The sequence below is a fragment of the Cetorhinus maximus genome, chromosome 20, assembly GCF_964194155.1.
Source record: "Cetorhinus maximus chromosome 20, sCetMax3.hap1.1, whole genome shotgun sequence".
NCBI lineage: Eukaryota > Metazoa > Chordata > Chondrichthyes > Lamniformes > Cetorhinidae > Cetorhinus > Cetorhinus maximus.
The window spans coordinates 45,508,767-45,534,748 of NC_135898.1; the positions used below are offsets into that span (position 1 = coordinate 45,508,767).

The 25,982-nt window shown below is 39.9% G+C and overlaps 1 protein-coding gene across 2 annotated transcripts in view; it reads right to left on the minus strand.

Annotated features, from left to right (window-relative positions):
- The window catches only part of LOC144695070 (kinesin-like protein KIF20B), a 122,914-nt gene that overhangs the window by 64,822 nt on the left and 32,110 nt on the right, over positions 1–25,982 (minus strand). For both annotated transcript variants that reach the window (XM_078565984.1, XM_078565983.1), the window contains exons 12-16: positions 23,089–23,251; positions 15,935–16,228; positions 11,459–11,598; positions 5,723–5,852; positions 3,083–3,290 (exon numbers count right to left, since the gene is read on the minus strand). In XM_078565984.1, the coding sequence (XP_078422110.1) occupies positions 3,083–3,290; positions 5,723–5,852; positions 11,459–11,598; positions 15,935–16,228; positions 23,089–23,251 (935 nt within the window). The remainder of the gene's footprint in view (positions 1–3,082; positions 3,291–5,722; positions 5,853–11,458; positions 11,599–15,934; positions 16,229–23,088; positions 23,252–25,982) is intronic.

Here is a 25,982-nt window from a genome sequence, read left to right on the forward strand (position 1 = left end):
ATACATTTTAATAGTTGCTCCATTTATCTCAAATAGTCCTATACTTCAGTTATAAAACTATTTGTTCCTTGACCATATACATATAAAATTTACTACACAGAAAGAGTCCATTCGGCCAATCATGTTAATATTGGTTAACAAAGAAATAACCAGCCTAAAACCACTTTCCTCCACTAGGTCCATAGCCCTGCAGATCACAGCTCTTCAAGTTGACCTCAAAGTACTTTTTAAAATATGGTGAAAGTTTGTCTCTACCATCCTTTCAAGCAGCGAGGTCTAAGCCCTACCACACTTTGGTGAAAAAAGTTTCCTCATTTCCTGTCTAACCCTTCCACCAATCACTTTAAATCTATACTTCCTAGTTTTTACTTCTGCTATACTTCTGCTGGAGTTAATAGGGCATCACTATATATCTATTGAGGCCTCTCAATTAAGTCACTCCTCAGCCTGCTCTGTTCCAAGGAAAACAACCCCAACCTATCCAGTCTTTCCTCAGCTAAATCTCCCCACACCCTCCCTAGTGCAATCACATCTTTCCTGTAACGTGGTGACCAGCACTATACATAGCACTTCAGCTATTTATTATTGTCTAGGGTTCTAGCATAACCTCCCTGCTCTTATATTCTATAGGCATCCGTCCATCTTGGTAGGCAATAGACTGCACCCAGGGTATATGTCACTTCTATATTGGACATCATCTGTCGTCACTGTAGAGGCTGATTCGTGTGTTTTGAATTCCACATTCCCATCTACACCTGATAACCCTCAATTCCCTTGCCTAACAAGAATCTATCTACTTCCGCCTTAAAAATATTCAATGACCTCACCTCCACTGCCTTCCGAGGCAAAGAGTTCCAAAGTCACACAACCCTCAGAAAACATTTCCCTTCATCTGTCCTTAAAGGGCAAGCCCTAATTTTAAAACAGTGCTCCCCTAGTTCTGGACTCAACCACAAGAAGAAACATCCTTTCCAAGTCCACCTTGTCAAAGGTCAGGATCTTATTTACTTCAATCAAGTCACACTCACTCTTCTAAACTCCAGTGGAAACAAGTCCAGTCTGAAGCATCCCTAATGCATTTACATCCTTCCTTAAACAAGGAGACCAAAACTGCACACAATATTCAAGATGTGGTCTCACCAATGCCCTGTCTGATGAAGCATAACATCCTTACTTTTATGTTCAATTCCTCTCGTAATAAACAATAGCATTCCATTAGTCTTAATTACTTGCTGTACCTGCATACTAACTTTGAGACACTCGAGCACCTAGATCCCTCTGCGGCTCACAATTCTGCAGCCGTTCTCCGTTTAAGTAATACTCTGCTTTTTTATTCTTCCAGCCAAAGTGAACGACTTCACATTTTCCCATATTATACTCCATCTGCCATATTTTTTCCCTCTCATATCTATCTATATCCGTCTGCAACCTATCTATATCCGTCTGCAACCTCCTTATGTCCTCTTCACGACATGCTTTCCTAACTATCTTTGTGTCATCTGCAAATTCAGCTATCATGCCTTTGTTGCCCTCATCTAAGTCATTGTATAAATTGTAAAATGTTGAGGCTCCAGCATAGGCCCCTGCAGGGCTCGACTCGTCACATCCTGCCAATCAGAAAAACACCCATTTATGCATACTCTCCGCTTCCTGCCAGCCAGCCAATCTTCTATCCATGCTAATACGTTACCCCCTACACCATGAGCTTTTATTTTCCGCAATAACCTTTGATATGGCACCTTCTCAAATGCCTTCTGGAAATCCAAGTATAGCATGTCTACAGGCTCCCCTTTATCCACAGTGCATGTTACTCCTTCAAAGAACTCCAATAAATTGGTTAAACATGATTTTCCTTTCACAAAACCATGTGGATTTGTCCCAATTACCTTGAGTTTCTCTAAGAGCCCAGCTATACCACCTTAATGATCAATACTAACACCTTCCCCACAATAGACGTCAAGCTAAGTGGCCTATAGTTTCCTGTTTTCTGCCTCCCTCCCTTCTTGAATAGAGGGGTTTTGTTTGCTACTTTCCAGTCTGATGGAGCCTTTCCAGAACCTAGGGAATTTTGGAAAATTAACACCAATGCATTTACTACCTCATTAGCCACCTCTTTTAAGACCCTAGGGTGAAGTCCATCTGGGCCTGGAGACTTGTCAACCCGCAGCTTCATCAGTTTGTTCAGTACGCTTCCCTAGTGATTGGAATTTCACCAATTTCCTCTCTCCCTTTCACCTCCTGATTTACAGCTATTACTGAAATGTTTTTTGCATCCTTTATAGTGAAGACAGTGATAAAATATTTGTTCATTTTATCTGCCATTTCCTTATTATCTATTATTAACTCCCCATTTGTCACTCTCTAGAGGACCAACACTCACTTTACTTGCTCTTTTCCTTTATCAATACCTGTAGAAACTCTTGCTATCCGTTTTTACATTTCTAGTTAGCTTCCTCTCATTCCAGCGTAGTCACTTGTCACTGATCCCACTCTAGCTCAGTTGGAGCATATTCCAGCAGTTCAGCTCTTTCCTATTTCAGTATCCCATAAAATGGAACTCTTCATTCCCACACCAGTCTTCCAGCTATGCATTCACCCTCCTGATCTACCTATCCCTATACCAATTAGCATGTGGCTGAAGTAGTAATCCTGTTATTACCATCCATGATGTGCTTTTTAAAATTTAGTTTCTAATTTTGGATATTTTCTTACCAGGACCTCCTCGCCTTTATTGTCCATGTCATTGGTCCTAACTGAGACCATGACAACTGGATCTTCACCCTCTCTTTCAAAGTTCCTCTCCAGTTGATCAGAGATATCCTTTACCTTTGCAGCAGGTAGGCAACACAACCTTCTGGGTTCTCAGTTGTGAATTCAGAAGATGCGATCTACCCCCTCCAATTATAGATTCCCTTAGGGGGGTGTAACCTTTCTATTTTGCCCTCATTTTAAAATAAAGTTAGCTTATTTATTTATTGGAAACAAACCTTTTAAGAACTCAGTATTGTAACAAAATTTTAACAAAATGTATTAACACCAAAAGGCTTTATTAGTGCAATATTGTTTTTTCCCCAAAACTTACCAGTAGTTTTCTTTTTCAGTGTTTCTTGTGTTTGCTTAAGTTCCTGAATGACACAAGCTAAATTAGCTTCCAGAAGTGTAACAGTTTCTTCAGGTTCTGGAGCAGTTGTTAGATGGTGATGGATCATTTCAGCTTGTTTCTTGATTTCAGCTACATCTGGTTCCAAGGACTTGATGCATCCCACAACATTAGTTTTAACCAAAGTCTCCTGTTTTGAAAAGTAGATAGATTGCACATCTACTATTGTAAATCAGCAAATCACTGGATTGGAAAAGTAAATCTTCAGAACATTAACTGAAAGTGGAACTTGACTATCATGTTTATAATGAGCTGATTAAATGCTTGCATTTAATTTTTCATGTCTATGAGAACTAACTATTTATCAACCTTGTGACCAAAAACTATCAATGCAATGCAAATACATATTATTAAGTTAGCAGCCATCAGGATCTTCTGCCTTGTGTCCAGACCTCAAACCTCCCAATTTTGCACATAACAACCTAGAAAAGTCAGTCAGTTCAACTTTCCCCGAATCAAATGGGCTGACAGTGAAATAGAGAAAACCAGTGGGCCTTTGATGATTAATTAGGTGGCAGACAGGGCACATTCTGGAGGCAACTGGAAGGATAAAACACACGAGGCTAACCTTCGCAGTTGCCAGCATGCAAATAGGAGGAACTGAAATTGTACTTGGAAGCAAATGTGCAAGGTGATTTCCCAGTCAAATACATGCGTCAGTGCTTAAGAGGTGATGCTTAACTTTACTTTTTTTTCCCCTTATTCTTTCATGGGCTGTGGGCATTACTAGCTAGGCCAGCATTTATTGCCCAACCACAATTGTCCTCAAGACGGTGGTGGTAAGCTGCCTTCTTGAACCGCTGCAGATCTGTGGTACAGGTACACCCACAATGCTGTTAGGAAAGGAGTTCCAGGATTTTGAACCAGCAACAGTGAAGGAACAGTAAAATAGTTCCAAGTCAGGATGGAGTATTGCTTGGAAGGGAACTTGCAGGTGATGGTGTTCTCATGCATCTGCTGCCCTTGTCCTCCGAGGTGGTAGAGGTTGCGATTTTGGAAGGTGCTGTCAAAGGGTCCTTTGAGTTGTTGCAGTGCATCTTGTACATGGTACACATTGCTGCCCCACTGTGCGTCAGTGATGGAGGGGATGAATGTTGAAGGTGGTGGATGGGCGCCAATCAAGTGGTCTGCTTTTTCGTGTATGGTGTCAAGCTGCTTGGGTGCTGTAGGAGTACATTCATCCAGGAAAGTGGAGAGAATTCCACGCTCCTGATTTGTGTCTTGTAGATGCTGGATAGGGTTTGGGGAGTCAGGAAGCAAGTTACTTGCCACAGAATTCCCAGCCTCTGATCTATACTTGTAGCCATAGTATTTATATGGCTAGTCCAGTTCAGTTTCTGGTCAATGGTAACCCCCAGGATGTTGATAGTGGGGAATTCAGCAATGGTAATTTTATTGAGTGCCATTGAGGAGAGATGGTTGGATTCTCTCTTGTTGGAGAGAACATTAAAAAAAAAAAAATTTAACCACAAGATATTATAGCATCTGAAGCTCAATCCTACTCCATTTAATTTTTTGGATTGGTACAAATCGAGTAATTTTAGTAGTTTATGCTTCTGACATGAACATAGAAAATCAGGCTCAAGCATAAACAGTCTTGCAGATAAACTAAAATGACCCTGAAGGAAGTAGCACCATATTAGATTGGAACAGACTGAGGACGACTACAAAAAATACAAAAACAGGTTTAGAATGCCTATATGTGTAAATGCACAAAATATGGTGAATAAGTTGGCCAAGAACATACTAGTCAAGGAAGTTCTCCTGAACACATCACCCTCCCTACCCTTTACTCTAGCAGTATCTCTAGGTAATGAAAGTCTCCCTATATCACCACTAGTTCCAGCACATGTCAGATTTCCTGCAAATTTATACCTCTCTCTCAATATTTGGAGGTCTATTGAATACTCTCCAGTAGTATCAGGCCATTTTTGCTTCTCACATCTAACCAAATGTTCCGTCATGGACACCCAGTTCCAACATTACAATGTCTTCCCTAATTAGTATTGCCAACACCTTCCTTTTTCCTTCCCAATCTTTTCTGAACACTTTGTATCTGTGAATATTAAGCACCCAGTCCTCACCATTTTTAGGCCATGTTTCTATTATTGCCACATCATATTCTCATACAGAATATCAACCTTGTTCACCACTTTGTACACTTACATACATACACTGCAAACCTGTCCCTCTGTGCTGGACTGACAATGACATCTTTCTCAGGCACAAGCATGCAGTCTCAAAGCCCTGGGGTGAGGAAATTGCTGCTGAAAGCAACAGCTGTACATAAGACATGTGTGCTCCCCCTGAGAACAGTCAACACTTAGCCTCACCTTACTCATATAGAGATTTGTGTCAGGCACAGGTAGGATTAGACAAATCTTTTTGGGAGGATAATGACTCCAAAAACTCCTGGATAAGCCAAATGAAATTGTGAGCTGAGGCAGATTTGGACAGGGTTAAACATTAGGTTTTAATAAGCAAGGGTACAGATTTGTGAAAATTGTTTTTCAATGAGCTAGAGCAAATGGCTTCTGCTGAAAATAAATGCAAAACACATACCTGATTGACATCAGGAACAGAGTCATCATTCTGGTCAATAGCAACACATGCCTTGACCAAAGTTTGAAATATCTCATTGCGTTTTTCAATTCTGTCCTCAGTTAACTGATTTTCTTCCTTCACACGCTCTCTATATATTAAAAAAGTGAAACAAATCAACGAAAGTAAAATACTGAAAATGGTGGAAATCTAGGAGATAAAAAAAACACAAAATGCTGTGAACTCAGAGGACAATAACTATCTAGGGAGATAATAGACATGGCTATGCTTTGGGTGCAGGCTCTCACTTAGGAACTGAAAAATAAGAGGCAGCCAGGCATTCAGAAGTGATGGGGTGGTGCAGAGGAGGGAATTAAAAAAAAAATCAGGACAAAGGGAATGATAGTGCAACTAGCTGCACAAGTGGGAGACTTAAAAAACAGAAGGGTAGACATACTAAAAACCTACTAAAGAGATTTATGAGGATCTAGCTAAAGTTGGAAATTACTGAATCAATGTTCAGACTGCAGGATGCCTTTCAGAAGGAGGTGCTGTCCTTGAAACTTGCAAAGTTTTAGTGTAAGAGTACAAGGTCAATAACAAATAGGTCAGTGGCGAGCATTGGCACTTCATGGTTACACTTTGCAAACAGACCACACAAGAGATTTTTTTTTAAACAAATTGCTTACCTAATCTGCATCAAGTTTCCCCAATGTGGAGGGGACTGCAGCAAATACAGAATATCAGAATAGAGGGAACATATGTGAATCTCTGTTTCACACATGTGGGGCCCTGGTTTAAGTGGTGAATGGGCAGATGTTGAATGTCCTGCATTTGCAAAGGTAGGTGACTGGAAGACGGCAGCCTGAGTATAAAAAAATGATAAGAGAGTAAACAAGGGCATCACAGGAGGAGGCTGAAGATTTATTTGGTGATGGATTATGTTTTAGGTGAAAGAATTGACATCTGGTGAATGTGGTGGCCTGTGGGATAGAAGGTGAAGATCAACAGAATATCATAGTTGGGAAAGACATACGGAGGTGCCACTATGGGCAATGAAGCCAGTAACATTTTACAATAACAATTATAATCAATAGATTCAGCATTTAAATGACTAGGAAATTAAAGAATTTTCACTATGGCTCTTTTTTTAAAAAAGCATTAAATAAAAATTTAGTCAGATACATAGGCCTGGATTTTGCATTGGTAATGACAGTGATACTATCAGTGTTTGCCGCCATTACAACTGTGAAACCAACAGCAACTTTTGGTGTCTGCACACGCATAACTAAACATGAAAATTCAGAAAGTGCTATCAGTAATTTCCTTCTCCTCCAATGGTTGCGCAGCTGAAGTTTCTGTAGATAGTAGTCTTTAGAAATCACTTGAACTTACATGAACTTCTCCCTTTATCATTGTAAAAATAAAAGTTATGCCTTGTGAATGAGATCCAACTGGGTTTCTAAACCAGTCTACTAAGCAATAGCTACTGCTAAACAACCTATGGTCCTGAAAGAACTAACTTTCCCTTTGTGCACTGTCAAATTTCTACATGGTAAAAATTTCACAGGCTTTTATTGTAATAAAAAGTTTGCTATTTCAGCATCTATCTTATTCCTATATTTATGTCCCAATTGTTATTTATCCTCTATAGAATTTCTTGAAACTGAATGATAATCAGTGCATTTTTCTTAAATAAAAACAGAAAGTACTGGAAAAACTCAGCGGGTCTGGCAACAGTTAATGTAGAGTCTGTATAATTCTTCTTCAGTGCATTTTTCTTCCTGGTTTGTCATCTGAGAATTCTTTAATGTGATCGGCTGCTTAAATTCCCAGCTGACACAACCATTGCTGGACACCTGGAGATCCCCCAGACTCAGTGGTGGAATCAAACTATCGAGAAAGGTAAAATTTGCGCAATAGGGATCACTTCATCTTTGTGGGCAGTTTAAGGTTAGCATCACATTGCTGACCACAAAATCCAGGTCATGAGCAAATAAAGTATTTCTGGAAAATAGAGTTTAACAAATAACTTCAGAGTGTCAAATTTACTATCCATCTCATTGCCCCGTGGTAAGCTGCTGCAGTCCTAGTGGTATGCCACTTTCATGATTCTATTCCACAAAATAAAAAGCTAACAAACTTACTAGGCTACTAGACAATCAAGAGTCAACTACTTATTTAGGTCCGGAGTAACGTGTAGGCAAGGCAACTAGAGGTTGGACGTCCAAGAAAAGCAGAATAGATTCCTTTTGAAAGTCCTTCTGACCTTCAGTTCTCATCATTTTATTTAAAGACAATGCATCTGTAATTACTCCAGGGATCTGAAATGCTTTATTACGATCTCATGAGTGCCAGATATGTGTTCAGATAAAGAACAAAACTGTTAGCCTCTCTTCTGAAGAACCAATTTCTGGAAAGCAAGCCAATTCTGCCCTCTTGGACATCCCTGATTTTAATCACTCCACCATTGCCAATTGTGCATTCAGCTACTAAGATCTTAAGTTCTGGAATTCCCTCAAAGCTGTGCGCCTCTAGCTCTTTCTTTCTTTATGACACCTCTTAAAACAACCTCTTTGACTAAATCTACCCTAATATCATCTCATGTAGCTTGGTGTTAAATTTTGTTTGGGAACAATTCTGAGAAACACATTGGGATATTTTACTATAAGAAGTCACTTGTGGGAGTGGTGAACAGGCCCCCAAATTGTAACTACACAGTAGGATGGAGTATAAAGGAAGAGATTATGGGAGTTTCTCAGAAAGGTACAGCGATAATCATGGGGGATTGTAATCTACATTTAGACTGGAAAAATCAAATGGGCAGTGGTAACTTAGTTGAGGAGTTCACAAAATGTGTTCAGGATAATTTTAGAACAGCACGTTCTGGAGCCAACTAGAGACAGCAGACTATACTAGACCTGGTATTGTGCAAAGAAATAGGATTAATTGATAACCTCAGTGATGCACTCCTAGGTAACAGCAACATAACATGATTGAGTTTTACAATCAGTTTGAGGGAGAAAAGAGTGGGTCTAAGGCTAGTATTTTAGACATAAATAAGGGCAATTATGAGGGGATGAAAGCAGAGCTAGCTAAAGCGAACTGGCAAATTAGCTTAAGGAATAAGTCAATTGAGATGCAGCAGTAGACATTTAAAGGGATATTTCAGAATACAAAGGATAAATACATTCCAATGAGAAAAAAAAATTCCAAGTGAAGGACCATCATCCGTGGTTAACTAAAAAAGTTAAAGACAGCATCAAACTTAAAGAAAAAGCATATAATTGTGCAAAGAAGGTTGACAGGTCAGAAGAATATAAAGAATAGTGAAGAATAACAAAAAGATTAATAAGGAAGGAAAGATTAAGAGTACAAGAGAAAGCTAGCTACAAATATAAAGACAGATTGTCAGAGTTTCTATAGATATTAAAAAAAAGTTAACAAAGTGAGCATTGGTCCTGGAGGAAGTGAGTCAGGGGAATTAATAATGGAAAGTAAGGAAATAGCAGATGAATTGAACAGGTATTTTGCATTGGTCCTCACTGTAGGGGATGCAAGTAACATCCCAGAAATAGCTGTAAATCAGGAAATAGAAGGGAAGGAGGAGCTCAAAATTACGATCACCAGGGAAGTGGTATTGAGCAAATAGTTGGAGCTGACAAATCCCCAGATCCTGATGGATTTCATCTTAGGATCTTAAAAGAAGTGGCTAGTGAGATAGTTGATGCATTGGTTTTAATTTTCCAAAATTCCCTAGATTCAGGGAAGGTTCAATTACAATTGGAAAACAGCGAATATAACTCCTTTATTCAAAAAGGGAGAAAGAGAGCAGGAAGCTACAGACCAGTTAGCCTAACATTTGTCATAGGGAAAACGTTAAAAGCTGTTATTAAAAATTAAAGATGTTATAGCAGGGCACTTAAGAAAACTCAATGTAATCAGGCAGAGTCAACATGATTTTGTGAAAGGGGAATCATGTTTAACCAATTTATTGGAGTTTTTTGAAGGAATCACATATGCTGTGGATAAAGGGGAACTGGTGGATGTACTGTACTTGGATTTCCAGAAGGCAATAGATAAGGTGCCACATCAAAGGTTATTGCAGGAAATAAAAGCTCATGGTGTTGTGGATAACATGTTGGCATTGATAGGAGATTAGCTAGCTAACAGGAAGCAGAGGGTAGGCATAAATGGGTCTTTTTCTGGTTGATAGTATGTAACAAGTGATGTGCCACAGGGATCAGTGCTGGGGCTTTAACTTTTTACAATTTATACAAATGACTTGGATGAAGGGACCAAAGGTATGGTTGCTAAATTTGCTGATGACACAAAGATAGACAGGAAAGTAAGTTGTGAAGAGGACGTAAGGAGGCTACAGAAGGGACAGAGATAGGTTAAGTGAATGGTTAAAGATCTGACAAATGGAGTAAAATGTAGGAAAATGTGAAATTGTCCATTTTGGCAGGAAGAATAAAAAAGAAGCATATTATCTAAATGGCGAGAGATTGCAGAGCTCTGAAATTCAGAGGGATCTGGGTGTCCTATTGTATGAACCACAAAAGGCTAGTAAGCAGGTACAGCAAGTAATTAGGAAAGATAATAGAATGTTATCATTTATTGCAAGGGGAATGGAATACAAAAGTAGGAAGGTTATGCTTCAATTGTGAGAACACATCTGGAGTACTGTGTACAGTGTTGGTCTCCTAATTTAAGGATGTAAATTTGTTGGAAGCAGTTTAGAGAAGGTTTATACCAGGAAATACCAGGAATGGGCAGGTTATCTTATGAGGAAAGGTTGGAGAGGCTGGACTTGTGTCCACTGGAGTTTAGAAGAGGCGATTTGATTGAAACCTTTAAGATCCTGAGGGATCTTGACAGGGTGGATGTGGAAAGAATGTTTTCTCTTGTGGGAGAATCTAGAGCTATGGGTCACTGTTTAAAAATGAGGGGTCAATCATTTAAGACAGGGATGATGAGGAGAATTTTTTTTCTAAGAGGGTCATGAGTCTTTGGAACTCTCTTCCTCAAAAGGCAGTGGAAGCAGAGTCTTCCAATATTTTTAAAACAGAGCTAGATAGATTCTTGATAAGCATTGGGGTGAAGGGTTATCAGGGTTAGGCAGGAGTGTGGAGGCGAGGTTAAAATTAGATCAGCCATGATCTTATTGAATAGCACAGCAAGCTCGAGGGGCCGAATGGCCTACTCCTGCTCCTAATCCATATGTTTGTTTGTATATTAAAGGTGGCATATAAATACAAAATGTCGTTGTTTCACTTGATCTGGTACTTAAAATGATCAGTAAAGGCCAAAAATAAAATGGGTGAGAGGTAGGTTATGAGTTTATCTGCAATAATCACAGATATAAAATTTAATGAGTTTGGTTTGCGTCTGATCGCCACTTGAAAACCCAATATAAATTGGATATGTTCTAATACAAAAAAGGACATTTTTATTTCCCTTTGCGTCAGCTTGGAAACAAAAAAGAGACATGCACAACAAAGCTGCTGTCTGATCTAGTGAAGAATGAATTACTCATAACAGGAAAAAAATCTGTGCATATTTTCCAGAATACAGCCCTACAGAATGAGAGTGGGGAAGCAAATGCTACCAATTTCAAATTGAAAATTGTGAAGAAAAAGAATAAAATCAAAATTTAAGCTAATGTATGAATTGTTAAACAATAGGTTTGGATTTTCCTTCAAGTCACAATTTTAGAACACTGAAGTAACCATTTCTTTAAAAATAAGACTTTACCTTAAATAATTTTCAAACTGAGGCATGAATTTTTCCATTTCTTGATTAACTTCTTCCCGGATATTCTTTTCCAAGGTCACTTTTTCTTTCTTTTCCTCAATCAGCTTGTTTTTCAGGTCTTGTATGCAAAGCAGCAATTTCTGTATACGCATTACAATTACAAAAAAATAGAGGTGGCCCATTCAAATTCAAATAGAATAATTCTTTCAATTTGAAAACATATTTTGCTGAAACAGTACTGAGAGTATAAAACATGTTGAAAATAAATTAAAACTATGCACAAACCACATGGAACTGCAGTACTCTAAGCTCATGTTGCGTTGAATTCAGCCAAGTCCCAGGAGTGAGATGAAAATCCCTGCTCTCCGGGCTGTAAGGATCCCAGCAAAATTCATTTAAATAGTGGCAACTCAACTGCATATAATTGAGCAGAAATTTAGTTTGTAAAAGACATGGTGATAATTATAAAGAATATGGAAATGTCACATTATCACAGTGCTTGAGGTGGGGGAGATCTCAGATTATGGTCAAAGTGTATTTTGGAGAACAGTAGAATCTTCTTCTGCTATACCTACTCTATTGGTAATAAAAATAGTGTTACATTTTCTTGCCATGGCATTTTAGCATTGAAGTTATTCAGTAAAATCTATATACAAAAAAAAACTTTTGTTTGACTTTCCATCAGCAGACGGGACTGGATTTTTTTTCCTCCATTTAGTTCCATGTTCAGAAGGGGGAGAAAAAACACCACAAAATTGGACTACACGTGTGCTCTCATCCAAGTGCAGGAAAACTACAACTTTACCTAACACATTGATTGTTCACTTACTCCATGCAAGTAAAGCCAAACAATCGAAAAACAGTCAGGTAGAACGGGAGATAAACTGGATTCCTTAGCAGCCAGAAAAGAATATCAATCCAGAGACAAATACTAATTGCTATTGTTTTAGGTTTCAGTTCAGTCATTAGTAATTTAAAAATAATTGACTCTGAGTTCCACAGAGGCAGGAGTCAGCAGGGGCAAACAGTGGAATTGTTATAACTTGAATTACCAAGATATTTTTAAAGTCTGCCTGAACACAGCTATAAAATCTGGAAAGTTCAGATTATTTCAGGTCTACAACAAGCCTAGAATTAAAATAACATCTTCACCACATGATGCAAAACATATGCAGTAGTAATGTACAATCTTTTGAAAATAGGTTTGGCCTGCTGTATGCTTTCTCAAAAGTGAAGCGACAGTCTGAAGAAGTGTTCTGCTATGGACATTGTGGTCCTGTTTACTTCCCAAAAAGCACATTTCTTCAAGAGTTAACTGTCTCTATTTTATCAGTTAATATATTTGAACCATGGGGAGAGAAAAGAAAAGAAAAAAGAATCAGCAAATCTCGACATATTGGCTTCTGCACTCGGACTCATGTTTCCCTTATGCTTGGTTTCCTGCCATTTCCGAACCCAGCTTCTGTACATTTAGCAGTCACTTGGCTCATGCCAGCTTCCTGTAATCTTTCCTCTTACACTAATAGTGCCTTCTTCCTTTTAATAGCTCTTTTTAACAAATCTATTAAGATCTAGGCAGAACACTTTGGATCTTGCTGCACTACCCCAGTTTGCCTAATATTGCACATTTCAACCCTCAGTGGCAGCCATGCAGTGCTGTCCATTGCTCACACACCAACTGTTGTGCAAAAACAGCCATCTACCAAACAAAACCAACTTTTTCAATCAGCATCCTGTGTCACCAACAAAAAGACGACAGCATCAAACCACTGCCCTTCCAAAGGCTGACAGTGCAGTCCCGCAGATTTAAAAACATCGTCATTATGGCCAGGATTTTCCCCTCGGCGATTTGGGGACGGGGCCCGCTTGCTGAGGGGAAAATGACGCGGGATGACGTTGGGAGGAACCCCCCAACGTCATCCCAATCCATTTAAATCTTCAGGAAGGTCTGCCCACCAACCTGTCAATGGCCAATTAAGGCCATTGACAGGTTAATTTACCTTATTAAAGACCCAAGCTTAAGGTTCGCGGGCAGGCCAGGAGCCCCAGCGGGCTCCAGATTATTCATGAAACTTCATCCACTGTCGGGGTGAAGTTTCATGTCCGTTTTTTAAAAATTTAATAAACTTTGTGTTTCTTATTAACATGTCCCATCTCATGTGACGTTGTTACATGAGAGGGACATGTTAATAATTTTAATATTTCTCTATATTTTGACTTTTCTTACCTGTCAGTAAACTCCCCGAGACAGCACTTTGCCTCAGGGAGCAATGCGCTCTTTCATGCGCATGCACGAAAGAGTGCACTTTGACAGTTGGGGATTCCCTCCCCCCTTCCACACAGAGAGCGCATAGTGCTTCCTGTCAGGAAGGCCGCTGGGTGGGCCTTAATTGGCCTGCCCACTCAAAATGGCAGCCGGCCCCGTTTTGGCGGCGGAGTTCGGCTGCCCACCAGCTGCCGAGCTGGTGGGGCTCGCCCGCCATCTGAGGGCAAAATTCTGCCCTATGTGTCTTGTTTCATTAAGCAAGTGGCCCTTCAGATTCAAGGTCACTAACCTGAACTATATTTTTATAAACAGCCACACAGCAACATGGTTAAGTTTTCCTTGAGCAGTTAGGGAGGAAAAAATAGCCATCTAGCAAGTGACATGCATACTCATACCCACTGCTGCCATTTTAACAAAACTCAGTATAGTGTGATTCTAAAAATGAATAGCAGTTTGCCACATGTTGTAGCTGATTTACCATGTGGCGAGTATATGGAACAATCTTTGTTATTGTGGGCAGAATTTACGCTCAACGTGCAGGTGCTCCCCCGACACGCCCGAGCGTAAATTGATGTGCGTTGGGCATGTGTCCCAACGTCATCGCGCAGCCTCGCGATATTTTGTTTGGCAGGCGTGTGCCAGAGTTGGCTGCGCGCCCGCCGATAATTAAAAGGCCTATTAAGGACATTAACAATCTAATTAAATTCAAATTTACGCTGCTCATCCAACTTAATGGTTGGCGAGCAGGCAAAAAGGCCAAACGGCCTTTACGTATTTTAGGAAACCTCATCCATGAGTGGGATAAGGTTTCCCAAAGCAAATAAACATTAAATGAAAGCTTTATTTTTGAATTAAAACCATGTCCCAGCTCATGTGACAGAGTCACATGAGGGGACATGTTTTCTTAAATTTTTATTTGCTTCATTTTTTTTTTACACAGCGCTTCAATCTCTGAGGCACGATTGAAGTGCTATTTCTCGCACGCTAGGCCCGGCTTGCCCTCCTCCCCCCGCCCGCTCGCAATCCATGCAGGGCAGGCCTTAATTGGCCCGCCCACGAGAAATCGCAGCGTGGAGCCGAACGCGGGCGACGGTCCGCTTCCCGACCGCCTCCGCTGAGCATCCCCACCAAGGGCAAAATCCTGCTGTGTGTAGCTTTCTATGTGTTATGTCCATTTCTCATCAAGAGAGGTATTTCCTCACGCAATTCAAGGACCCAGGGAATATTCCCTCTGTCTACACCAAATCATGGAAAATTTATGACCCAGAATGAAGCCATTCAGCACATCAGGTCCATGCTGATCGATGAAGAGCTATCCAGCATCATCCCACCTTCTTGTACTTGGTCCATAACCCTGCAGATCACAGCTAATCAACTAAACATCCAAGTGCTTTTAATTGTGGTGAGGTTCTGCCTCTACAACTGTTCTAGCATAACCTTCTTGCTCTTATATTCTATACCTTGGCTAATAAAGGAAAGCATGTCATAGGTCATCTTAACCAACTTTAGCACCTGTCCTGCTACCTTTACGGATCTACGGACATATATTCCAAAGTCCCTCTATTGTTTCACATGACTCAATATTCTCCCATTTACTTTGACTTCCCTTGACTTGTTACACCTCCAAAAATGCATTACCTCAAGCCAAGTAATACTGAATCAATTTTGGATCCAATTAGATACTATCCCTTGGGTCCCAAGGCCTTTTTTTTTTGACCAGCCTGCCATGTGGAACAGGTCAGAAGCCTTGCTAAAATCCATATACACCAAATCCACCGCACTGCCCTCATCAATCATACTTGTCACTTCCACGTGGTGAAAAGTTTATCTAACTTTTAAAAATAGAGAACTATGATCTCTATTTACAAACAAAAAGCATATAAAGCAACAGGTCATAGATGTGAAGATAAACTCATAGTGAACACTAGTGAGTGGATGGCTATAAGTACTACCAGTGTATTTGTATTAGATTGACTAGGTACTGCCCATGTATTCAGCTGCTGCACATTAAACTTCAGCAACCACAGTATCTTTGAGAGCCTGTTAAAATGGTTAGCAAATCTAATTTACTAAGATATTTCATTCCCTTTCTCCATTACAAATATTAATACTTGCAAGCAACATTTAACTTCTTCCAAGCAATAGGAATTGTGAATTCATACAGCACAAAATTCTCTTTAGTTTAGCAAGATCAAATAAAATCTATTTACCTCATAGTGTCTTTTACTTATTACTATATTCGCTTCCTCCTCCTCCTCTTCGTCTTCCTCTTCATCTTCTTCCTCCTCCTCCTCCTCCTCTTCCCTCTGCTTCACTTCATTTATTGTCTCAGTATCCCCCTCCTCCACTTCAGCAACATCCTCCAGACTGGCATCCCAAGATATAGTCTGTCGTTTTGCAAAGGACGATTCATTTTCAGCATTGTTGATGATCAATGAAAGATCTCTGGCTGATCTTTTTGAAACCGAGAGTGCAGGAAGAAGCTTTGAACTATTGAGAAGAACCTAAATAGAAAATACTGGTTTTATAATTGAGTTCAGTTTTGTCAAAGAAAATAAAAATGAATTTTAGCAGGTTAGCAGCAAAGACATTTAAACAATTTACTGAAAGTTTCTAGGATGCAAGTGGAAAGCTGTTAAGCCACTTCCTTTAATTAGATTATCCATATCACATATATATCAATTACATGGGTCCAAACTGAAGTGAGAAAATGAAAGTCACAAGTTTAGTTCAATGTCCATTAAAGTTTCATTACTTCAAAATGGAAGCCAAGTTTATGTTCTTATGCAATACACAGTTTATGCAAACTAGTGAATTCAATTATTCTTAATAATAAGAACAACAAAGAAATAAGAACAAGGATAACAATGGGAAAGGCTGTATTTAGTAAGAAGACACAGATGTTAACAGGCAAGCTGAATAAGCTCAAGAAGCAACTTCTAAAAAGCTTGATTCGGAGTGTTGTTTTGTATGGATGAGAGACTTGTACCTTATGGAAAAGGGAGACCAACTTGTTAAATAGCTTTGAAATATGGTTTTAGAGGAGAATGGAAAGAATCAGCTGGACGGAAAAAGTAACAAGTGGTGAAGTGCTGAAGAGAGTGAACGAACAAAGAAATTTGCTAAACATAATAAGGAAAAGATAGAGGCTGGGCAGGGCACATCTTAAAGAAACAGACTAGCAAGAGGCGTTATGGAGGGAAGATTTCAAGGGGACAAAAAGAGGAAGAGGAAGGAAGAGAATATCAATGCTGGGTGACTTTAAAATTGAAAGAAGTTATTGGAAAATGAAAAAGCTGGCACAGGACAAGGGGAAGGCTGTATGAGCTAAGGACTTGCCATTGGGAAAGAGCACACATGATGCATTCAATGCACTTGAAACATGAATTATAATATTGGCTTCTTGATCTGTGGCTCTACAGCAGCCACAATCATCTCAATTGTGTCAATAAAATCTACAAACAACATACATTAATATACATTAAAAGTGTTAATAGATTTTTTTAAAAAAATCTTATGTTACTGACAAATGTGGTTCAAGTTTGGGCTTGTGTAGGGACTACGGCACATATACATCGAATTAAGGTCTTCATGGTTCAGCACCATTCTAGAATCTCGAGTGTTGGTGAAAAAAGACATTTTGCCGAAGCTTTCATCTTGCAAGAATACCAATGTCAGAGAAAGCAAAATAATACTGTATAAGAGAGTGTTGATTATTTGACAAGTTGTCTGAATGGTAGAGGCTTTGCCATGGAGAATGCACCAGTTAATCATAACTGATAGTGAACTGCCAAGCATTGTTTAAAATTTAAACCAGACAGCCTGAATCCAATTGGTCAAAGCATTGGTCTGAGGAACAAATCAGTGAATGCCATGGTTTAAACATGAACAAAAGAGCTGAACTCCCGAGTTGAGGTGAGAGTGACTGCCCTTGACATCAAGGCCGCATTTGACAGAGTTTAGCATCAAAGAGCCCTAGCAAAACTGAAGTCAATGGGAATCAGAGGGAAAACTCTCCACTGGTTGGAGTCACACCTAGCACAAGATGGGTTGTGGCTGTTGGAGGTCAGTCATCTCAGCTCCAGGACATCACCGCAGGAGTTCCTCGGGGCAGTGTCCTAGGCCCAACCATCTTCAGCTGCTTCATCAATGACCTTCCTTCTATCATAAGGTCAGAAGTGGGGATGTTCGCTGATGATTGCACAATGTTCAGCACCAATCGCGAATCCTCAGACCGTGAAGACGTCCATGTTCAAATGCAGCAAGACCTGGACAACATCCAGGCTGGGGCTGACAAGTGACAAGTAACATTCGTGCCACACATGTGTCAGGCAATGACCATCTCCAACAAGAGAGAATCCAATCATCGCCCCTTGAAGTTCAATGGCATTACCATCACTGAATCCCCTACTATCATCATCCTGGGGGTTACCATTGACTAGAAACGGAACTGGACTAGGTATATAAATAATGTGGCTACAAAAGCAGGTCAGAGGCTAGGAATCGTGCGACAAGTAACCCACTTCCCGACTCCCCAAAGCCTGTCCACCATCTACAAGGCACCAGTCAGGAATGTGATGGAATACTCCCACTTCCCTGGATGAGTGCAGCTCCCAGAACACTCAAGACTTGGAAATATATCGCTGTTCCTTCACTGTCGCTGAGTCAAAATCTTGGAACTCCCTTCCTAACAGCACTGTGGGTGTACCTACACCACATGGACTGCAGCAGTTCAAGAAGGCAGCTCACCAGCATCTTCTCAAAGGAAATTGGGGATGGGCAATAAATGAAGGCCCAGCCAGTGAAGCCCACATCCCATAAATTAATTTAAAAAAAAGAATGGGTATTCATGTCAATCACTACTACACTCTCGCCACTGTTTGGGCAAAGAATTGTAACTGCAATTTGTGACCTCATGGCGCAGCATATCCTTCACTCCACCATCATCATCAAGCCATAGTATCAACCCTGGTTCAAAAGTGCAGAAGGACATGCCAGGGGCAGCACCGGACATACCTAAAAATGAGGTATCAACCTAGTGAAGCAACAACACAAGGCTATTTGCATGCCAAACAGCAGAAGCAGCATGCAATAGACAGAGCTAAGCGATCCTACAATCAACAGATCAGATCAAAGTCCTGAAGTCCTGCCACATCCAATCGCGAATGGTGGTGAACAAGTAACCAACTAATCAGAGGAGGCGGCTTCACATCCTCGATGATTGTGGAGCCCCGCACATCAGTGCAAAATACAAGGCTGAAAGATTTGCAACCATTTTCAGCCAGAAGTGCCAAATTAATGATCCATGTCAGCCTCCTCCTGAGGTCTGCAGCACCACAGTCCTCAGACAATTCGATTCACTCCATGTGATATCAAGGAACAGCTGAAGGCACTGCATACTGCAAGGGCTACAGGCCTTGACGACATCTCGGCAATTGTACTGAAGATGTGCTTCAGGATTAGCTGTCTTCCTGGCCAAGCTGTTCCAGTATAGCTACAACAATGGCATCTATCCAACAATGTCAAACACTGCCCAGGTATGGCCTGCCCACTAAGTGCAGAACAAATCTAATCTGGCTAATTACCAGCCATCAGCCTACTCTTGATCATCAGCAAAGTGATGGAAGGTGTTGTTGACAGTGTTGTCAAGCGACACTTGCATAGCAATAACCTGCTCACTGACACTCAGTTTGGGTTCTGCCAGGGCCACTCATTACAGCCTTGCTCCAAACATGGACACAAGAGATGAGGCGAGAGTGACTGTCCTTGACATCAAGGCAGTAGTTGACCAAGTGTGGCATCAAGGAGTCCAAGCAAAACTGAAGTCAATGTAAAGCAGGGGGATACTCTCCATTGCATGGAGTCATAACTACCAAATGGAAGGTGGTTGATGGAGGTCAATCGTCTCAGTTCCAGGGCATTGCTGCAGGAATTACAGAGGGTAGTATCCTCAGCTCAGCCATCACCAATGACCTTCCCTCCATCACAATACCAGGAAGTGGGGATGTTTGCTGATGATTGCACAATGTTCAGTACCATTTGCAATTCCTCATACTGAAGAAGACAGTGCCCATATGCAGCAAGACATGGACAACATTCAGGCTTGGGCTGATATGTGGCAACTAAAATTCACTCCACACAAGTGCCAGACAATGACCATTTCCCCTTCAAATTCAATGGCATTACCATCATTTAATCCCCCGCTAACATCATCCTGGGGGTTACCATTGACCAGAAAGTTAACTGGACCAGCCATATAAATACTGTGGCTACAAGAGAAGGTCAGAGGCTGGGAATTCTGCAGCAAGCAGCTCACCCCCAAAGCCTGTCCATCATCTACAAGGCACAAGTCAGGAATGTGATGGGAATACGCTCCACTTGCTTGGATGACAGCAGCTCTAAAACCACTCAAGAAGCTCAACATCATCGAGGAAAAGCAGTCAGCTTGTTCAGCACCCCAATCACCTTAAAACATTCACTCCCTCCATCACCAACACACAGCGGTAGCAGCGTGTACCATTTACAAGATGCACTGAAGCAGCTCAGCAAGGGTCCTTTGACAGCACCTTCCAAAACCACAAATTCTACTACCTAGAAGGACAAGGGCAGCAGATTCATGAGAACACCACCACCTGCAAATTCCCCTCCAAGCCACACACCATCCTGACTTGGACTTATAACCACCCTTCCTACACTGTTGCTGGATCAAAATTCTGGAACTCCCTTCCTAACAGCACTGCGGGTGTACCTACATCGCAGCAGTTCAAGATGGCAGCTCATCACCACCTTCTCAAGGGTGTTGAGAGGTAGGTGCAAAACAGCTTCAAGAGGACTTGGTCAGACTTACTAAGTGGGCAAGAACTTGGCAGATGGAATATAATGTGGAAAATGTGAGGCTATCCACTTTGGTAGGAGAGTCAGGTGTGCAGAGTATTTCTTAAATGGTGACAGGCTAGAAAGTGTATATGTACAAAGGGACCCGGGTGTCCTCGTCAACAAGTCACTGAAGGCTAACATGCAGGTACAGCAAGCAATTTGGAAGGTTAATGGGATGTTAGCCTTCATCACAAGAGGATCTGGGTACAGAAGTAACAAAGTCTTGCTTCAATTGTATAGAACCTTAGTTAGACCGCACCAGGAGTGTTGTGCAGTTTTGGTCCCCTTACCTTGGAAAGGATATTATTGTCATAGAGGGTGTGCAACAAAGGCTCACAAGACTTGTTCCTGGGATGGTGGGGAAACTGGGCCTGTATTTACTATATTTACTCAGAGGGTTATGAATCTTTGGAATTCTCAGCCCAAGGGGGCTATAGAAGCTTGGTATGCTATTGTCAGATTTCTAAATACCAATGACATAAAGGGATATGGAGATAGTGTGGGAAAAAGTCATTGAAGTGGATGATCAGCCATGATCATATTGAATGGCGGAGCAGTGATGACTGAATGACCTACTCCTGCTCCTATGTTCCTAATTGGGGGTGAATAACATGGCCTTGTCAGCAACACATACTTCCCATGAAAGAATATTTTCTTAAAAATTTCTGCTGAACTCTCTAGTGGATTTCTAGGTGACCACTTCCTATTGATAACCTCTACATGTGCTCTTCTCCACAATAGGAAACGTTCTGTCTGTATCTACTCTTGAACCTCTCATAATTTTGAAGACCTATATTAGGTCACCAGCCTAATTTTCTCAAGAGAAAATACCCTGCCTTTCAGGTATCATCCTTGTAAATCTTCTCTGCATTCTCTCCAATGCCTCTATATCCTTTTAGAATATACCACACAGTATGGCAAGTGTGGTCTAACCAAGGTTTGATACAGGTTTTGCATAACTTTCCTACTTTTTTAAATTCTATCACACTAGAAATAAATCCTAGTGCTTGGTTTGTTGCTTTATTAAAATGGCTTTGCCAACTTGTGGCGCAACTTTTAGTGATTGCTGAATTTGTTCTCCAAGATCCTCTTGTTCCTCTACCCCACCTAGCACCTTCCAAGTAATAAGTGACCTCCCTAATTTTGTTTTTACCTTCATTTACCAATCATTTGCCTATTCTGCAAGTTTATTAATGTCCTCCTGTAACTTGTTGCAGACCTCCTCAGTATTGACTATCCTCCACAATTTAGGATAATCCACAGATTTAAAAATTATGCTTTTGATTCCCAAATCCAAACCATTAATGTAAATTGTGAACAGCAGTGGCCCCAGCACTGATCCTCGCGGAATACTATCTCCCACTTTCTGCCATTCAATAACTATATTTTACTCCCATTCTCTGCTTTGTCTTGAAGCCAGCTAGCAATCCATTCTACCATTTTTTCCCCCTACTCTGCATTCTCTGATCTTATTCATTAATCTCTTATGGCACCTTATCGAAGGAGTTCCGAAAATCCAGATAAATTACATCTACTGCATCACCATTATCTACTCTGTTACTTCCTCAAAAAATTCAATAAGATTGGTCAAGCAAGATATTCCCTCTTTAAATCCATGCTGACTATTCATTATTACACTTCTCATTTCTAGACATTCTTCTATTCTCTCCTTCAGTAAGGGTTCCAATATTTTTCTTAGAACCTATGTTAAGCTGACTATTACCATTACCCTTTCAAGCAGGTGCATTCCTGATCATAACTCATGGTGGAAAAAGATTGTTCCTCATCCCATCCTGGTTATCAATCCAACCACTAATAAAATAGCTTCTCCTACTGACTTCATCAAAAACCCTCATATCCCATTCTTACGCATATATCGATAATGAGAAGTGAAAGTTGGTTTGCACTACCTGGTGTGCTTACTAACTAAAGATGAAAAAATAAGCTAACATTGAGGATTTGAATGTTGACCAAGTGCCAAGTGCATGAAAAGCAGTCTGTAGTATATTACTTTCCATCATCTGTTTTGTGTTATTTCTTTTGTCCAATAGTTCTTACGTGCAAGTCTCAGATTGCTAGTATTGGTCAGAATAATGGTCAAACTTGGAGTTTTCATTTCTCTCAAAACTCTTTAGAAATACTAGTTAAAGTCATAGAACTCAATGATTTTTGGAAGAGCCACAGGGAAAGGGTTGAGATTGTGACAGGTAATGAGTGATCGACTACAAATATAAATTTATAATTTTATGAAAAGGAAACAATCAAAACAGCACTCAAACTCGCGATTTTACCACAATCCATTTTTTCTCGTAGTTGAGCAGTAGAACAAAGGAAACGTAATCAGAAAGGTTTTTTCCTAAGTTGCAATAAAACTTTACAAAACTGCAAGTCTTCTGTCATGATGGGTATTTTCCAAGTGTTTAGTTGTGCAACTGAAGGGTTTATGGATTAGAAGGCACAATTTAATTAATTCACATATCTCACCTACCTTTTGTGCCACTGCAGAGAACTTCAATACATTTAGTGTCTCATCGTACATAGAAGCACATTGGCTGATGTTAACGATCATGCAAACTTTTCCTCTCCCAGCGAAAAACCCCTGGAAGTAGCGAGTCAGCTTACTTTCCCGAAATGGAACATGGCTGTGGGTCCTGAGAGACATAAGAAAGAGCTTTACAGAAACTTGAATGAGTTTAGCAAAAATATTTTTAATGCATCCATTGTGTTATTCAATTTTCCACATTCTCCTTTCAGATCTCACTGACAAGAGCCATTCCTCACTTTTAACTGTGGCAAAATTAAAAATTGTAAATGTTAGATCTCAGATTCACGCAAGCTTTGCATATTTTTTATTTTTTTCTCAAATAGTGCAAACTACAAAAGTTTCAAAAGCATACAAGGGTTTTGAAGCTTTGAAATCTAATACAGTTCCAAAACAGGGTTTGTCAAGAAAAACTACTCTTTAGGTCCATATAAACTGAAAATCAAGCTGTTCGATCGTATTTAAACCTGATATCTATACCTTTAAATGAGGCACAAAATCTAAAAAACATCTGCACTGTTCCAGTCTATATCATTGCTTATTTTGGGAAGTCCAGCACAATTGCAATTGTACAGAGTACCCAGTGATAATTTTCTAACAAGCTCTGGCAGCTGGGTGAAGAACATTGAGTGAGGCGGAGAGCGAGAGTGAGATTTACAAATATTTGCTGGGTAACAGTATCTACATAGGAGACAAGAAGATGTAGAAAAATACTTTATTAGAACAGTTTTGGCCTGTTCACTAAACTTTTGCTTTCCCTGGAAATAAATGTTAATTGGTCATATGTTCCATACTTTTAAATCTCCTGTAATATTGCTAATAATGAATTGGAAGATTTGATGGTTTGTAACAAAAGACATGTTGTGTCAGTTATGGGATTAAATGAAGGTAATTGGATTTACATTAGCTGATTAAGTCAAATTCCATTTTTGTGAATTTTCCTGGTGTATGACAGATTGAATTCTGTAAGGTTTAGCCTTGATTTCCACCCTTGACTAAATTTAAAGATGAGATTATATAGCAAGATCTTTCAACATTCACAAATCTTTGAAGGTGGCAGAAATTGAGAAGGTGATAAGGAAACAGTTGGTTTTGTAAACTAGGGATTGAATAAAACAAGGAAATCATGCTTAAAAACTTATGTTAGGTCTCAGGTTGAATGTGGTATACAATTCTGAGAACCAGAAAAATCAAGAAAGATGTCAAGGCCTTGGAGAGGGTACAAGGGAGGTTTTACAGGGTGATACCAGTGAGGAAGGCTGTAGATGCTGGGATTGTTCTCCTTAGAAAAGAAGTTGAGAATCCAAAGAGGTAGTCAATATTATAAGGGTCTTGATGAAGCTAATAAGAAATTATTTTATCTGGCTCAGAAACAAGTGATTCAAAATAATTCAGTGAAAAACTAGAAAGGCAAGTGAAGATAAATTTCTTCAGAGGGCTGTTAAAATGTGGAACACACGACCAAAAAGGGTATAAGAAGCAGATTCTATATAAACTTTAAGCACAAGTCCAATTGCCTTTTAAGAGGGCTAAATGTGCAGGATTATGAGGAAAAGGCTGGGGTGTGGAACTAAATTTGGCAGGCCTCCTTCTATGTTATAAGATTATACATGAAACACACACCAACTGTAGTTGGATTTACTCTAGTAGCAGAATTGAGGGGTAAAGGAGATAAGCTGAACTTGGGAAATGTCCTGATCTTTGACAAAATTGGAATGGGAGTAGGAGAAACTGCAGGTCATCAGCATAAATGGGGTGTGGAATCTCTGATCTAGTATAATTCTAGGGGGAAATAGGAGTTTTATGTTAAGCTTAAGTTGGGCATAAAATAGAGTTTAAACAAAGTTTCACTAGCTGGTGGGTTTTTTCCATCTACCAGGGGTGGCTCAGTTGTAGCACTCTTATGAGCCACATACGTATAGATTTAAATGCTACACAAGAGGTTCATCCACATAATCTAGATAGGAACTTCAATGCTGCCAGGGTTGCTGTCTTTCAGATGAGATGTTAAATCAAGCCTCCAACAGCCCTTTCAGTTGACATATTAAAAAAATCCTATGGTTTATTTAAAGAGTAAGTGTGCTAGGCAATATTTAGCCGTCAACCAACATCTCAAACAAATTGTCTGGTCACACATGACAAAGCTATTTGTGGGCCCTGCTTTGTGCAAATCAGCTGTCGCATTTCCTGCATTACAGCAGTGGCTATACTTCAAAAAGTACTTTATGAGCAGAAAAGTGCTTTGAAATAGTGTGGGGTTGAGAAGGACACGACAGGAAAAAGCTACCTGGATCTTTGTTCCAAGAACGTGCCCCAACACACTCGATGTTTAACATCAATAGTCAACATTTTGATCACTGAAGAGGCTAGCAATGCAAGCCCTCAATGACAATTAATGAGAATCCATAGCAAAAAACGTTTAAGAGTGAGCCGAGACTATCAGCCTTTTTTCCAGTAAAAGGAATTTTCAGATTAAATAAATCCATGTTCAAATAAAAAGTTTGCATTAAAGTTGAATACTAATTAATACTAATTAATTAATACTAATTAAATAAATTGGTCTCACACACAGCCTTTTTAAAAGAAGAAATTAGAAATGAAGAGAAATTTAGAGTGCATAAGAAATATTGTTTTTATATACTTTCCTTATACTGTAAATTTTAGGTAAAGTACTGTACTTTATAATGTATGTGTGGGCTTTGGGTAAGCAAAGAGTTAACTGCTAATATGTGAAGGCCTGTTTGCATTGATTACATAAGGCGTAAAGGATCACACGATTATTAGGGATAACGTGTATAAAACAAGACTATACAGACAAAGGACAAGAAGTTAGAAAATTC